This window comes from Eubalaena glacialis, chromosome 14 (assembly GCF_028564815.1).
Source record: "Eubalaena glacialis isolate mEubGla1 chromosome 14, mEubGla1.1.hap2.+ XY, whole genome shotgun sequence".
Lineage (NCBI taxonomy): Eukaryota > Metazoa > Chordata > Mammalia > Artiodactyla > Balaenidae > Eubalaena > Eubalaena glacialis.
Window position 1 is genome coordinate 81,093,998 of NC_083729.1, and position 14,368 is coordinate 81,108,365.

Sequence of the window (14,368 nt, forward strand, 5' to 3'; positions counted from 1 at the left end):
AATAAAGCCAGTTACCAAATGACAACATGGAAATTCAATGAAAACATGCCACAGGAGACAAAGAACAGCACCGTCCATCCATTCCTTAATCGGAAACCTTGGTTTTAAACTGGAAACAGTTATCTGGGACTGTCAGGCCCAGAACAGCCAAGGCCTATGTGCAAAACACAAAGCACAAAGGAAGACCAAGGCCAGAACCCCTTGGTGGCTGTGATTCGGAAGCCCCCATCCAAATTAGGGCTTGAGACACAGGGTCACTTCACCTGGTCCTTCTGTGGTTTGGCTACTGGCTGTGTATGTAAGTGTCACTGTAACTAGGTACCTCACGTGGATCTAGGGCTGTGTTTGGTACTTTCAGGCAGGAATTTTACCCCAGCTCTTTACTAAATAGTCTATTTGTAGCCTGCTTCCTTTTTGTTCTCATTTAGTAGTTTTTAAAAGGGTCTTCCTTCCTAGAGAATAGCATATTTAACATGGGAATTATCTTCAGGTTGCCTAAGTTCACGGTTTTTTTTTCTTTTTGGTTTTTGGCCTCGCTGTGCGGCTTGCGAGATCTTAGTTTCCCGACCAGGGATCGAACCTGCGCCCTTGGCAGTGAAAGCGAGGAGTCCTAACCACTGGACCACCAGGGAATTCCCATAAGCTCATGTATATATTTTTTTTTCTTGATGTGGACCATTTTTTTAAAGTCTTTATTGAATTTGTTACATTATTGCTTCTGTTTTATGTTTTTTTGGGTGTTTTTTTTTTTTTGACTGCAAGGCGTGTGGAATCTTAGCTCCCGGACCAGGGATTGAACTCACACCTCTTGCATTGGAAGGCAAAGTCTTAACCACTGGACCACCAGGGAAGTCCCAAATTCTTGTAGTTTTAACTGCAAATACTTTAAAACTACTTTAGAAAGGAGTTGTAAATTGCTAACTACTAAGAAACTAAATGAAAATTTAAAATAAAAAATGGAGACAAAAGCAGACAATATCTCTTATTGAGAAAGGGTACTGTAAATCCTTCAGTGAATTATAAGTCACAGAGCTCTATCTACCAATGATTTTAGAAATTCATGTTCTGGACAAAAAAGAAAAAAAAGTTCATGTTCTAAAAACTAACTCAACTTTTCACTTAACAAGTGACTAGAGAACGTTCCAAAACGTGATGACAGAAACAGTAATCTGCTGTTATTTTTCTTTTAAAAAAATCATCTCTAAAGTTATAGAAAGGATATTTTGTTCATGTAAGCCAAAAACTAGCCTGAAATAAATACTAGTTTTTAAGTCTATGTCTAACCAAGTTACCTTTCATCTTTCAGCCAAATTTCATCCATTTTTTCTTGCCACTTCTCTGGTGGTGCTTCCAACCAAGCATTGAAATATCTAACAATTCCTGGGTGTTCAAGCTTGGCTAAGGCTTTAACTTCTCGCATTACCTTTTCCCGAGCCAATTCCCTGAAACAGAGAAACAATGAAGACACTGAAGGCTGCTCTGATCTGAAGAAGCAATCATATCCAAAGACAGTACAAAACAATAAAATAAAATTCTCCCTTGTTCTAAAATTGGAAACAGATGAGTCAGCCTAGTGGCATAATTCTAAGAAGCCAAAGAGTAAATAAGTCTTGTATTAGAAAAAAATATGTATTTATAGTATTTCTTTTTTCTTCTAGAAATAAATGCTTACAAGTACATCTATCCATTCAAATAAAGAGTTCTTAGCTGACTAAAAATGAATGACTACAGACCCTTGAAGATAATTGCTTAATGCTTGTTAATTAATAGGGGGATGAATAGGTGGAAGTGAAGTATTCAGAAAAGAGAGCTCAGCCTGGCAGCTCAGGAGGATGGAGAAGGACCAGCCCGACAAGGCACATACAACAATCCAAAAGGCTTGTACGAGCACCTTTGTCTGTTTAAAGCCTCAACTACTGAATATCATAGGCAATGATGTTTAACCAGAAAAGCATCTGGATTTGATCTTCTGCTTTGACAGCTTTTCTGACGGATCTAAGCTCACATTCTAGGGATCCCACCATCACCTGAAACAACATAATAAATATAAGTTATATCCTCTTCCATCCCCAAGAGACAGTCAGCTACTCCCACTTTTCTCTCTGTGTTTCATTACTGTTAATGGTCCCACCCTGAGAATCCTGGTAGGTTTCTGAATGTTCCATATTCAGTGACCAAATCCTATCAGCTCCTCCTTTTTAATTCCTGATACTCATTCCTTCCTCATCCGTCTCCACTTCTGCTGCACTAATGCTCTGTATCTTAGGACTGAACTTCTGCAAAAAAAAAAAAAAAAATCTCCTAATGAACACACTTGTCTCTTACTACGTACCACCTCCACTTTGATCACGTCATTCTTCTGCTCAAAGGCACAACTGTCTATGGAATAAAATCTAAACTCCTCTGCTTGGCATTTAAGGTGCTGGAACCCATCTTTGCCATCTTTCTTCAATACTCCCCTTCATTCTCTCTTTTTTTTTTTTTGGGGGGGCTGCACAGTGTGGCTTGTGGGATCTTAGTTCCCCAACCAGGGACCGAACCCATGCCTGCTGCGTTGGAAGGGCAGTCTTAACCACTGGACTGCCAGGGAAGTCCCTCCCCTCCATTCTTACCCTTGCTCCACTTGTGCCAGAATCCTCACTAACCTCTACATCCCCTGCGAATGTTTGCCTAGAGCCTATGCTCAGGCCATTTCACGTACTTGGCCATCCCTCCCCTACATGTGTGTCCACCAAGGGACAGGCTACCCTTGAACACGGCACAGACAAGGCTTGCTTTCCTTGACTGCCTTTCGGCTACCTCCGCACTTTCTTCATGAGACGCTATTTACTAAACTAAACCACAAGTCACAATCTTCCTGGCTTTGCAGTTATTTGAGTATATATACAAAGGCCTCAAATAGTTATAGATTCTTGAGGGCAGAAGCCTTTCTTAATTTTTATATCCTATGTGCTACCTTGTACATATGAATATTTAAACTGCTCAAAAATTATATACCAAAGAAAAGAATTAGTCCCATAGTACTCAGACTGTCCCATTCCTATGTCCCTATCTGTTGGACAGCATGTTTAACTACTAATTAGGAAGACAGCCCAGAAATTAGTGCACATTTAATCAAGAATCCACAGGAGGCTTCCACAATAGATGAAAAGGACGGTGTTACTGAAAGCCCATCATCTTAAGCATCACCCTGTTCTGAGCCCAAAATTCCACTTCTAGGAATCTATCCTAAGGAAACAGATGTGATCAAAATTTTATATAAAAGATGAACAGTGCCAAGTTTTTTTTTTTTTTTTTTTGGCCGTGCCGAGAGGCATGTGGGATCTTAGTTCCCTGACCAGGGATCAAACCCATGCCCCCTGCAGTGGAAGCACGGAGTCCTAACTAATGGACTGCCAGGAAAGTCCCCAAAGTTATTTTTAATTGCAACAAGTTGGAAACGTAAATATTTGAAAATAAGAAATGGTTAAATAAGATATGGCACAAGTATTAATTGGACTATTTTCCAGTCATAAAACACTTTCAATATATTTTAGCATTTCAATAACATACTCGTAATAGCAAGGAAAATACTGAGAATACAATGAAGGAAGCAATAGATAAAACTGTATTGTATTGATAACTGTGCCACCAGCTAGGTAAATTTATGACCAGAAAAAAACAAAATCAAAAGAAAATACCCTAAAATGTTAAAAGTGTTTATTACTGGGTAGAGTAGACACGGATTGGTTTTTGTTTTAACACTATTCCTTACTTTCCACAATAAATATAGATTATTTTTAAATGGTGCTATGTATTAAAGTCTATAGTTATTAAAATTCACTATGGGAATGCCCTGAGTTGTTAAGAATCAAAAAGAAGGGAATATGTTTTAAGTAGATACAAAGCGATCAAAGTAGATAACATTTTTAAAAGATAGCTGGTTACCTGGTAGCACTGAGAACATAAGATTCAGAAGGTCAGAAACTATGTTTTCTATAGTCTCTATGGAGTATAGTAAGGACGTATTGCCTATGAGATTAGATAATATAGTCCTAACTCCAAGTTTACTAAAAGTACCATCCATTACCTGTTGGGGAGACGGATTCTCTTGATAGCATAATTGCAGTCATCAACTTTGTTTCTAGCTTCAAAGACAACTCCAAACCCTCCACGACCCATGCACTGAATCGGTTCAAAATCTGTTAGATATCTTAAAAAAAAAAAGTAAATTTTAAAAGTTTGTAATAGTTTTAATTTTTGTACTAATAGTTCAATCTTATTTTATGATACGTAAAAATGTATAAACTAAGTTTCCTAGAACTTATTTTAATAGAGTGTAGTTTAAATTCTAATAGCATTCCTTGCTTTTGTCTGTATAAATGAAGCAAACACATTTTAATTTTGCCCCTGGGAATTTTATAAAAAATTTTAAAACTTCTGCTTAATGGGGAATCACTTGTTAATCACTTATTCTTACAGCAATTTTAGTACTGTTCTGTCCTATCCAATACTTTCCATCATCCATCACAACAGTTTATACTTAATTCTCTAACCTTTTACCTCTTGTGGCATTCTGTATTCAAGCAGAAAATGTATTTTAATCTTATGCCAGTGCCTGTATATTTTATGGAAAAGATTTAATCAGTCCTATTACATTTGTGTACGTTTTTAGCCAGAATCTCTCTAGGAACCAAAGCTATCTGAAATTCGCTGGGGTACCTCAGGAGTCAGTGTGTTCATCACCAAAGGTATTTGGACAGAAGCTAACTCACCATCTGGCACTTACAGATGGACCTCCACTTTGTAGCCTATTTCCCCTGTTGACCTCTCTGATCTGCTCTGTATATTCCAGCCAACTTGCACCAGGCTCTCTCACAACTTCAGGGCTTTGGCTTCTGCTGTTTGCTCCAGTGGGATGCCCTACTTCTTTGGACTTAATAAAACTCTATTTTTCTTTCATTCTGCTCATCTCACCACCTCTATAAGGCCTTCCTAGACCCCTATCTTAATGTTCTTATAGCACTTTGCACATACTACTTGGAACTGTTTAAACTTAGTCTCAATATTTTGCAGTTATTTATAAGCAGCTTTCTCTCTCCACTGCTACTGAATTGTAGGGACCCTGATTCAGGAAAGAATTCTTTTTTCTCTTTGTATTTCCAAAGCCTGGGCTCACCTGGCAAATAGAAGGCCTAACAAATATCTATCGAATAATGCATGAATTAATAGATGAATGGATGCATGCATGCGTGCTGTGGAAGATATTCTTCCAGCCATGTGAGGGGGAGTTGAATTAGATGATCTTTGGTGCCCCTTATAAGGCTAACTTTATTACTTTATGACTTGCACACTCATATTAATTTAGCGGTTGGCTCAGCTGGTTAGAGCATGGTGTTAAGGAGGAGAGACAATAGATCCCAACCCTCCATGGGCCAATTACCTTCACAGAGAATGAAGAGTAATGATCTGTATCCCTAAGAATAGCTAGTCAAGGTATTTGAGTACAAATCCATCTCCCCAACTGCAAAAGCCCATGAAGTTCTTGTCCTACTCCTGGAGAGCCAACTGAATTATCTTCCTACATTAAAGAAAACACTCATATGAAAATGGATATATCTTTTGAAAGGAGAAACATCTTATATATGATTACAGATTTTATAAATATCAGTATCATCTTGCCTCAGGTCCCAACTTAGGACTTAAATTCATGACTGAATCCAGAGCTCATGTTCTTCATAATACCTAGAACATAGTAGGCACTCAATATACATCAGGTATTATACAGCGCACCTGTATTTTTAAAAACAATCAGCTGTTCTCTTCATAGTGAATAAAATGGAAGGAAAATTGAGTCTAATTCAATTTTAGAGTACATTATTCCAATTCTCTTCACAACAGCCTTACAAATATATGCTTATTCACCATACCCCACTCACCCTCCCATCTCCACCTGTCTCTTACTTACTCATGATTTATTATGACGCCCTCTTGAATCATCACAGCCAGAGTTAGTTACTTAGCTCATGGCTTTTTTCCTTATATGTTTATGTTTTCTCCAGTATCACCTTCCCCTGTAGACTTTAAGCTCCTCCAGGGGATAGGACCAGTCTTTTTATTTCTCCCAAAGCCTGAGACACTGCACACAGTTGTTCAGAAAGATGCTGAATGAACAATGAATGGCTTGGGTAGTGAACTGTCCATGGAGTTGATGGGCCCCTCTCCTCTCCCTCACTGCCTGCTGGTGGTGTTGGCCACTGACATATAAGTCAGCATCTTTATTAGCAAGGGTATTAAAGCTCTTACCACTTGCTAGTCACCTAGTACGTTTTGATAAAACATACGGATTACAGCCAATTCTCAATTTTTGAGAAGACGGTATGAATGCAGCTTAGATTAAGTCCACAGATAATCAAAATAACCCACATTTTAGCTGTAATTTTCAATCTTTTCTGTCATAAAGCCATTTCCCTAGATATTAAGCAGTAAGTTTCATTTAGAGCTTCTCCCTGTCCCTGTATCACGAAAGTCTAAGCATGATATCAAAACAAAGGGGAAAAGCAGCAATAATCCATGTAAGAAAATTGAACCGCAGCACCATTTCTTGTCCCACAAAGCATCAAAATCTGTACACCTGACAGATTTGCTTACAGATTTTCTACTTTTATTTTACTTTTAAATTATTTGAATTGGCTGCTTTTTAAGTAACCCAACTCCCTCTTCTGTTTTTAAAAATGATCTATTCTATTGGTGTATTTCTCCCCAGTTTTCTGCTTCTTATTTTAGACAGAATAAGGATGAAATAAATAATTGAGGATTAAGTAACACAGGGTATTTATGTCATATTCCAATAACATAAACATTATTATTTGGTATTAATGCCAAGCCCAGAACATGGTATACCCTCAATAACTATGTCATCTGAATAACAACTCAATTTGGTGGCTGTAATTCTTTTTTTTTCTTTTCCTTCCAGTTTTATTGAGAAATAATTGACATACATGGTGGCTATAATTCTAAACTTTTGTAACACTCTACTTCTATCCCTCTTCTATACCACCTTGAATCAGTTTAAGTAACTTGAGGGATATGTCTGTTTTATTTACCTAGTCATACATTTTTTTTTTAAAAAATTAAACAATATCTTAGAGGTTGTTTCTTCTTTCTTAAGTGATATACAGTCGGCATACAATATTATGTAAGTTTCAGGTGTACTACATAATGATTTGACATTTGTATACATTATGAAATGATCACCACGATAAGTCTAGTAATCATCTGTCCCCATAGAAAGTTACTGCAATATTATTAACCATATTCCTTACGTTGTATATTACAATCCCTGTGATTTATCATATAACTGGAGGTTTAGAAGCAGATGTTGAATGAACAACTATTCCATTCTTCATCTATTTCACCCACCACTCCCCTCTCCCTTCTGAACCATCCATTCGTCCTCTGTATCTAAGGCCATTTCTTCCTGGATTTGAACAGTTAGCACCAGAAGCTACAGCACACATGTATTTTATGATAAGACTCATACCGTGATACATATCCAGAATTTTTTATGTCATTCCAGCTACTGTCATTAGCTTCTCCACTGACAGAATCATATTTATTTTCAGTTTGACACTGAGTTTCAGATTCTTTCCTTTGCTGATAAGGTGGGGGAGAAAAAAAATCACTCTCAGTACAAAGCTGAATTGAGGTTAGCTAACAATATTAGGCTATAAAATAACACTGGAGAATAAATAATATTGAGAAAAATAAATGCATTATAAGAACATAAAACAACAGCATTTCCTTTGTCAAAGGGAAAGGGAATGATCAGGGTGGAGCCAGACTGCAATGGGTTGAGGAGTGAAGGGGACAAGGACAGGGAAGCAAGAGTATGGGCAACAATGATTTTAGGGTAAAACTTAAGGAAATGGACCCCTTGCCCATCACGTGCGCACACGCACACACACCCTAAGTTTTCTACAGTCCCAACACTTTGAAAAAGATGAGATTCTAAAAAATGTCTTACTCTGTGAGGATGAGGATGGAAGAGTCTGCGCACAATGAAAGTTGTTGCTACGATACAAAACAGAATGGTTCCAACTATTTCTTTCCACCAGTGTAAGAGGAGAACGGGATCCTTTTTGCGGATATTCTTGTTGTAATTCGGGTTGTCGAGAAATCTGACTGTGATCTGTGTGCTCCGTTTGTTTCTTTCCCTCTTGTAGTATGGCAGGTAATAACCATTATCTTCAAAAACAAACATTAAAAGTGGTTTTTTTAAAAAAGATAAACCAATATAGTTCCACCTTTAATTGCTAAAAATTATCTAATTTCCTATGACTTTTAACACTAATTCCTTTTTCTAAAGTTTCATCTCTTCTTTAGCACATTTCGACAGCCTCATTTACCCTACTTTTTCTTCTTTCTACACAAATATATTTTCCTTTATTCCATAAGCATCATACATTTTCTTTCCACTGAATAATAAGACTAAAAACAACCCTTAAGAGCTACTCCATTCATTATCTCATTAATAATTCAATCCTTTAAATGCAAAAAAGAAAAATAAATTAGACAGTACTCAAACCTCCTTGGAGGATTTGAAACTTTACTTTCATTTAGCATCAATAAAATATCAAATTTTACCATGACGAGGAAAACATCTCCACCGTGCTCTCTGGTTCCTTTCAGGCTGTCAAAATGAATTTGTCCTAGAAAGCAGCCTGTCCTTTTTACCTTCTATTTTATACCACATGGGCAGATTACACAATTCTCTTTTACCTTGTATTTTGATCAGTATCAGATAGACAGCTGTTTGTAGTTCAGAGCTCTCTGATTTTTGTTAAATCAATTTAAATTCTACAATAATTTCCCAGTTTTATCATCTAGGGTAACTGACGAGGAGTCTATGTTTTTGCCTAATGCAGATCTGAGCAATTTTTTTTTTTTATATCCAACTGTTCAGAAGACTTTCATATCTGAATATATCCTAACTTTAAATACACAGGAATGTGTTTCACGCCAAATTTCACCTATTCTTGACTTTTGTACTAATTTTCCTGGTCTGAAAACAAAATTAAAATAACCCCATTTTTATTTATTTATTTATTTATTTATTTATTTATTTATGGCTGTGTTGGGTCTTCGTTTCTGTGCGAGGGCTTTCTCTAGTTGTGGCAAGCGGGGGCCACTCTTCATCGCGGTGCGCGGGCCTCTCACTATCGTGGCCTCTCTTGTTGCAGAGCACAGGCTCCAGACGCGCAGGCTCAGTAATTGTGGCTCACGGGCCCAGCTGCTCCGCGGCATGTGGGATCTTCCCAGACCAGGGCTCGAACCCGTGTCCCCTGCATTGGCAGGCAGATTCTCAACCACTGCGCCACCAGGGAAGCCCAATAACCCCATTTTATAGCATTTTCACATAGCTCTATGGGAAACACCTATTTTCTTCATTACACAGACTGATATTATATAGACTACATTATATAAGCTCATAATTAAATGAGAGCTAATAACAAGAACTAATGCTTATTGAACACTATTAATTGCCAGGCATGGTGCTAATTAAGACTGTGCATTATCTCATTTAGACCTTACAACAACCCAATAAATAGATATTAGGATTATTATATCTTTGTTTTACAGATGAAGAAACAGAGACACAGGTAAGTTAGGTGTGCCCAGCCTAGCATGTGGCAAAACCCTGGCAATCTGTCTTTGAAGCCTTGTACCCTTGGCCACCATTCACAATATCTGCCTCCCAAGATATTTATTTTCTACCCTCCAACTGACTACTTTGCATTTGCATTCTATTAATTAATTTCAAATTAATAAATTAAAATAAACAGAAAAATAAAAACAGCATTTTCAATCCAAGTGGAATCACACTTACCATATGGATACTGCAAGATTGAAAGTGCACCATTACTGTACTCTTCGTGAGAAAACTTATCATTACTAAGACATTTGTCAAATTCATCAGACCCCACCAAGACAGGAGTTCTGGAAGGAGAATCTAAAAGAAAATGGTAAAATCTTAACTGTTATGACTTTAATGAAAATGTGTGTGCCTCATTCATCCAAAAAACAGATATTCAAATACCACAGCTCAGTTCAAATATGTAAGTCAAACAAATGGCCCAACGTTCTTTCTCTTGAAAAGCACAGTCTTGTGGAGAGATGAGTCATTTAAACGAGTAATTAAAATATGATGTGATATATGTGATAAAAAACATATACAAGGTACAAAAAGATAGCTGAAGGAAATAGATGGTTTAGTATTTGAATTCAACTCAATTTGAGTGTCTCAAAGAATATGATGTGATAACCAGATGTTTCATAAATATTCTTTTTTTAAAAAAAATAAATTTATTTATTTTAGGCTGCTTTTGGTCTTCATTGCTGTGCGCAGGCTTTCTCTAGTTGCGGTGAGTGGGGGCTACTCTTCGCTGCAGTGCGTGAGCTTCTCATTGTGGTGGCTTCTCTTGTTACTGAGCATGGACTCCAGGTGCGTGGGCTTCAATAGTTGTGGCACGTGGGCTCAGTAGTTGTGGCTCGCGGGCTTAGTTGCTCCGTGGCATGTGGGAATCTTCCCGGACCAGGGCTCAAACCTGTGTCCCCTGCATTGGCAGGCAGATTCTTAATCACTGCGCCACCAGGGAAGTCCCATAAATATTCTTAATATAAATATGTTAAGAGTGAAATGATATCAAGGCATGGTCAGAGAATGGTTAAGAGTTTTTCTAAGCTGTCTAGAGAAATATTTTATTGACACTGATTTCTATAGAAGTAGCTGCTGTTTCAATGAAATCATGTTCTAAAGGATAATTAAAATTCATTAACGTCTGAAATACCTTCCCAGTTTATCAGAAAATATAGAGTATATAATAGTTGTGATCTCTCTGATATTCAAAACTAGGTCAAAGACAGTCATGATTAGGCCTCTGAACATCTTAATAACATTTATAAAAGTTCATAATTCACTTACGAATTAAGGGTTTCCATTTGATTGTTGGCAAGGGAATGATTGCATTTTCACTGTTGACAGATTCCAAGGCCTTGGGACTCGTAGGAAACTTTTCTGAAATTCTGACTGATGACTGCAGATACAGCTGGCCTCTGTACATTCCTGAATCAACCAGAACACTGTCAGTTAGGTTTAGAATCAAGCACTGATGATTTTTTTTTTAAAAAAGGTTCATTTTGATTTAATAAAATTAGATGAATTCCAGTTATTTATTCATGTGCTACATAGCTCTTTTCAAAGAATCATGCCTGAAGCACTCAAATTTGACCCAAAGGTTATTCAACAACAACAGGGGAGGAAAGTTACACACAAGTTACAATGTTTCCCACTATATAATTTTTGGTAATTACTGAAAAACTCTTCCAGTAGGAAAATTCAAACAAAAGAAATCGTTGTACTCTTATGAAAGTAACAGCTTAGATGAGGTAACCTTTTCCTTAAGAAAACCTAAACACCTATCCTTCAAGAGATACTGCTAACAATTCAATTAAATACTATCATAACACATGTGACATGTTATTCTTTCAAATTCTTGCATTTCACTGAGATTGAGGGGCGGGTAGCACATTGATAGAGCTTAAAGAATTTTATGTGTATCTGACCACAAAACTAGTTCAAATAATTAGATTCGAGGGTTTTCAAAATGTAGTACATTGAAGGCTTTCAACTGCCAAAGCAGCACACCAGAATTTTGTTTTCATTTTTCAGATAAGTTGTATAGATGCATAGGAAAAAATAAATATACCTTTAACGGGGAGCAAATTGATATAGATGCAAATGCAAATGTAGAAAGTTTTAGACTTTGAGGATACATAAGTAATGTGAAATCATGCTATGTAATGGCAACATTTTTAAGCCTTTTAAATATAGGTCTCAGAGAAAAAGAACACGCTATAGTAATTAAAAGTTTCAGAATTGGATAAATGAAAGAAAATTGCAGGAAAAGAAATCAAAGTACAAATCTTAAGGCCAGAGAATGTACTTAGGAATTAAAACTACTACAGGCACACCTGAAGTAGGGAGAGACAATGTAGGAATAAAATCTAGATGTCAACTTGTACTATTACTAGATAAGAGATATCCACTCACCCAAGTAAACACTGTTTTCTGTGGCTCCTCGGGCAGCTTCTACGATGTCTTCTTCATCTTCTAAAACTCCATCATTAGTGGCGTAACTTGTATCATCAAAAAGACTGATGGGAATGACTTTGCCATCTTTAACCAACCAGGCAGATGCAATGGGAGTACAAAACTAAACAAAAATGGAAACGAAATTGTAAACAATTTCAAGCAGTATTTATATGTATCCCAACTCCTGAAATACCCTTTAAAACCACAAATTTCTTTACAAATTTTCACTTTTCCAGCTTTACTGAGGTATAATTGACAAATAAAAAATGTATGTATTTATGGTATACAGTGCAATATTTTGATATATGTATACATTGTGAAATAAGTAGCACAATCAAGCTAATTGATATATCCACCATCTCACAGTTATTTTGTATGTATGTGTTTTAAGAACATTTAAGATCTATTCTCTTCATTTCTGTTTAATATTCTGAGGAAACTCCATGATGTCTTCCATAACATCTATGCCAATTTACATTCTCACCAACACTGCACGAAGATACACTGTTGTACACTGCTCACCAACATCTTCACCAACCTTTTGACTTTTTCTTAATAGTCATTCTAACAGATGTAAAATCACAAATTTCTTAGAGCACAGAGAACAAGTTGAAAATCCAAAATGGTAGTCACTTCCTTCTACCCAACGTGTTTGGTCAAACTGAGAAGGAAAGAAACATATTTATAAATTCTCAGTGGTTCTAGGTACCTGGTATTCCCACTCCAGATGTCCTCCTTTCTTACTAAAGGCCATAACTTTCCAATCAGCAACGGAGACCTTTATCACTGTGTCCATTATGGCAGCTTCCTGTTCTTCCACGTCTGAAATAATTTTAGACTGTTCTTTGCTTCCACTGGGCTTTAAGGTGCTTTCAATAAATCCGGCTCTAGTTTCCATGTCTGGAATATACCGAAGTTCAAAGTGGCCAACACTGAAATTCCACCTTAAATTTACAAAGGTGTGTTTTAGAAATTTACATTTAAATAAAGGGACCAAATAATTAAGAACTCTTCTAGAGTGAAGAAGCAAACACTAAAATTTGGTGATGAGAAAAGGAACAACTCAACACAATCTTCTGGAAAGGAGCATGCTGCTGATTTATGCCACAAGAGGGCGTAACTTGGTCCTGACCCTTTAGAAACAGTGGTTCTGAGAGTTGTGACCTGACAACAGCTACAGGACAGATTTTTCTCTTGAAATTAACAAATGTTCACATTTCCAAATCAGGGTGATTTTCTCAAAACACATCAAAGTCACCCTAAAATAAGGTAGCTTGCAGTCTGCCTTACTTCTTAATTAAAGCCTGACACATTTCGTTCAAGTGAAGAGAAATTAACATATCCCAGTAAACCAATGCAAAAGGCAAGACGAAAGCTACTGATTTTAATTTTTATGAAAATACAGCCTCGAAAGGCAATGTGACCCAGTATACCAAGCCTGAAGGTCATACCACCTCAGCTTCAATCTCAAATCTCTACTGACTGAGATCTGGCCAGTCATTTAACCTTTTCTGAGTTTCAGTGTCCATATCCATAAAGTGGTATTAGCAATGTTTCCTCTATAACTAATACATAGAAAAACCACTTATCTGTTGACACTATAATGGTCGTGACACTAAGATATAAAATGGCCCTAGAATTCCGACATCTGTTAAAAAACAGATACTTAAGGAATATGGATCTTAGATGCCAGACTCTTACCATCCTGATAACTCAAATTCTGTTAAGTTGAACATCTGCTCCTATGGTAGCTAAGCACCCAGCAAGCACTCAAACACTTAAGGAAACAAAATCCCATCAGGATAAAGAAGGTCGGGTTGCCAGCAGAGGCAAAGCCCTACAGTCCAGGGAATGTAGAAAGAATACATTCTTCACTGAATTTGAGAAAACAGTTTTTGGGAAAGGAAACTGAATTATACTGCATCAGATTAGACAACATCTGAAAGTCTGGTTCACTTTCAAAAGATAAAGATGGGATCTCAAATTCTTTTTACTGTGCAGCAATTTAAAATTTAAATATTAGGTTTTGAAAAGTCAAGCATGTGATTTACCACCAGCATATCTAATTCAATCACATTACTTTAAATGTAAAAATTTACATTATTTGAAAAAGGAAACAAAACAGTATTTGACCACATAAATTATACTTTAACACTTTAAGAAAATACACTAAAATATTATTTTATAATGGAGGCGGTAGTCAGACAAACCATGAAACTACCTACTAGAGAGAAC

At 36.7% G+C, this 14,368-nt stretch overlaps 1 protein-coding gene across 2 annotated transcripts in view; it reads right to left on the minus strand.

The window, feature by feature from the left end:
* The window catches only part of EIF2AK3 (eukaryotic translation initiation factor 2 alpha kinase 3), a 68,762-nt gene that overhangs the window by 17,205 nt on the left and 37,189 nt on the right, over positions 1 to 14,368 (minus strand). For both annotated transcript variants that reach the window (XM_061210451.1, XM_061210452.1), the window contains exons 5-12: positions 12,843 to 13,077; positions 12,092 to 12,254; positions 10,964 to 11,104; positions 9,869 to 9,991; positions 8,006 to 8,226; positions 7,523 to 7,635; positions 4,070 to 4,192; positions 1,293 to 1,442 (exon numbers count right to left, since the gene is read on the minus strand). In XM_061210451.1, coding sequence (XP_061066434.1) covers positions 1,293 to 1,442; positions 4,070 to 4,192; positions 7,523 to 7,635; positions 8,006 to 8,226; positions 9,869 to 9,991; positions 10,964 to 11,104; positions 12,092 to 12,254; positions 12,843 to 13,077 — 1,269 coding nt within the window. The remainder of the gene's footprint in view (positions 1 to 1,292; positions 1,443 to 4,069; positions 4,193 to 7,522; positions 7,636 to 8,005; positions 8,227 to 9,868; positions 9,992 to 10,963; positions 11,105 to 12,091; positions 12,255 to 12,842; positions 13,078 to 14,368) is intronic.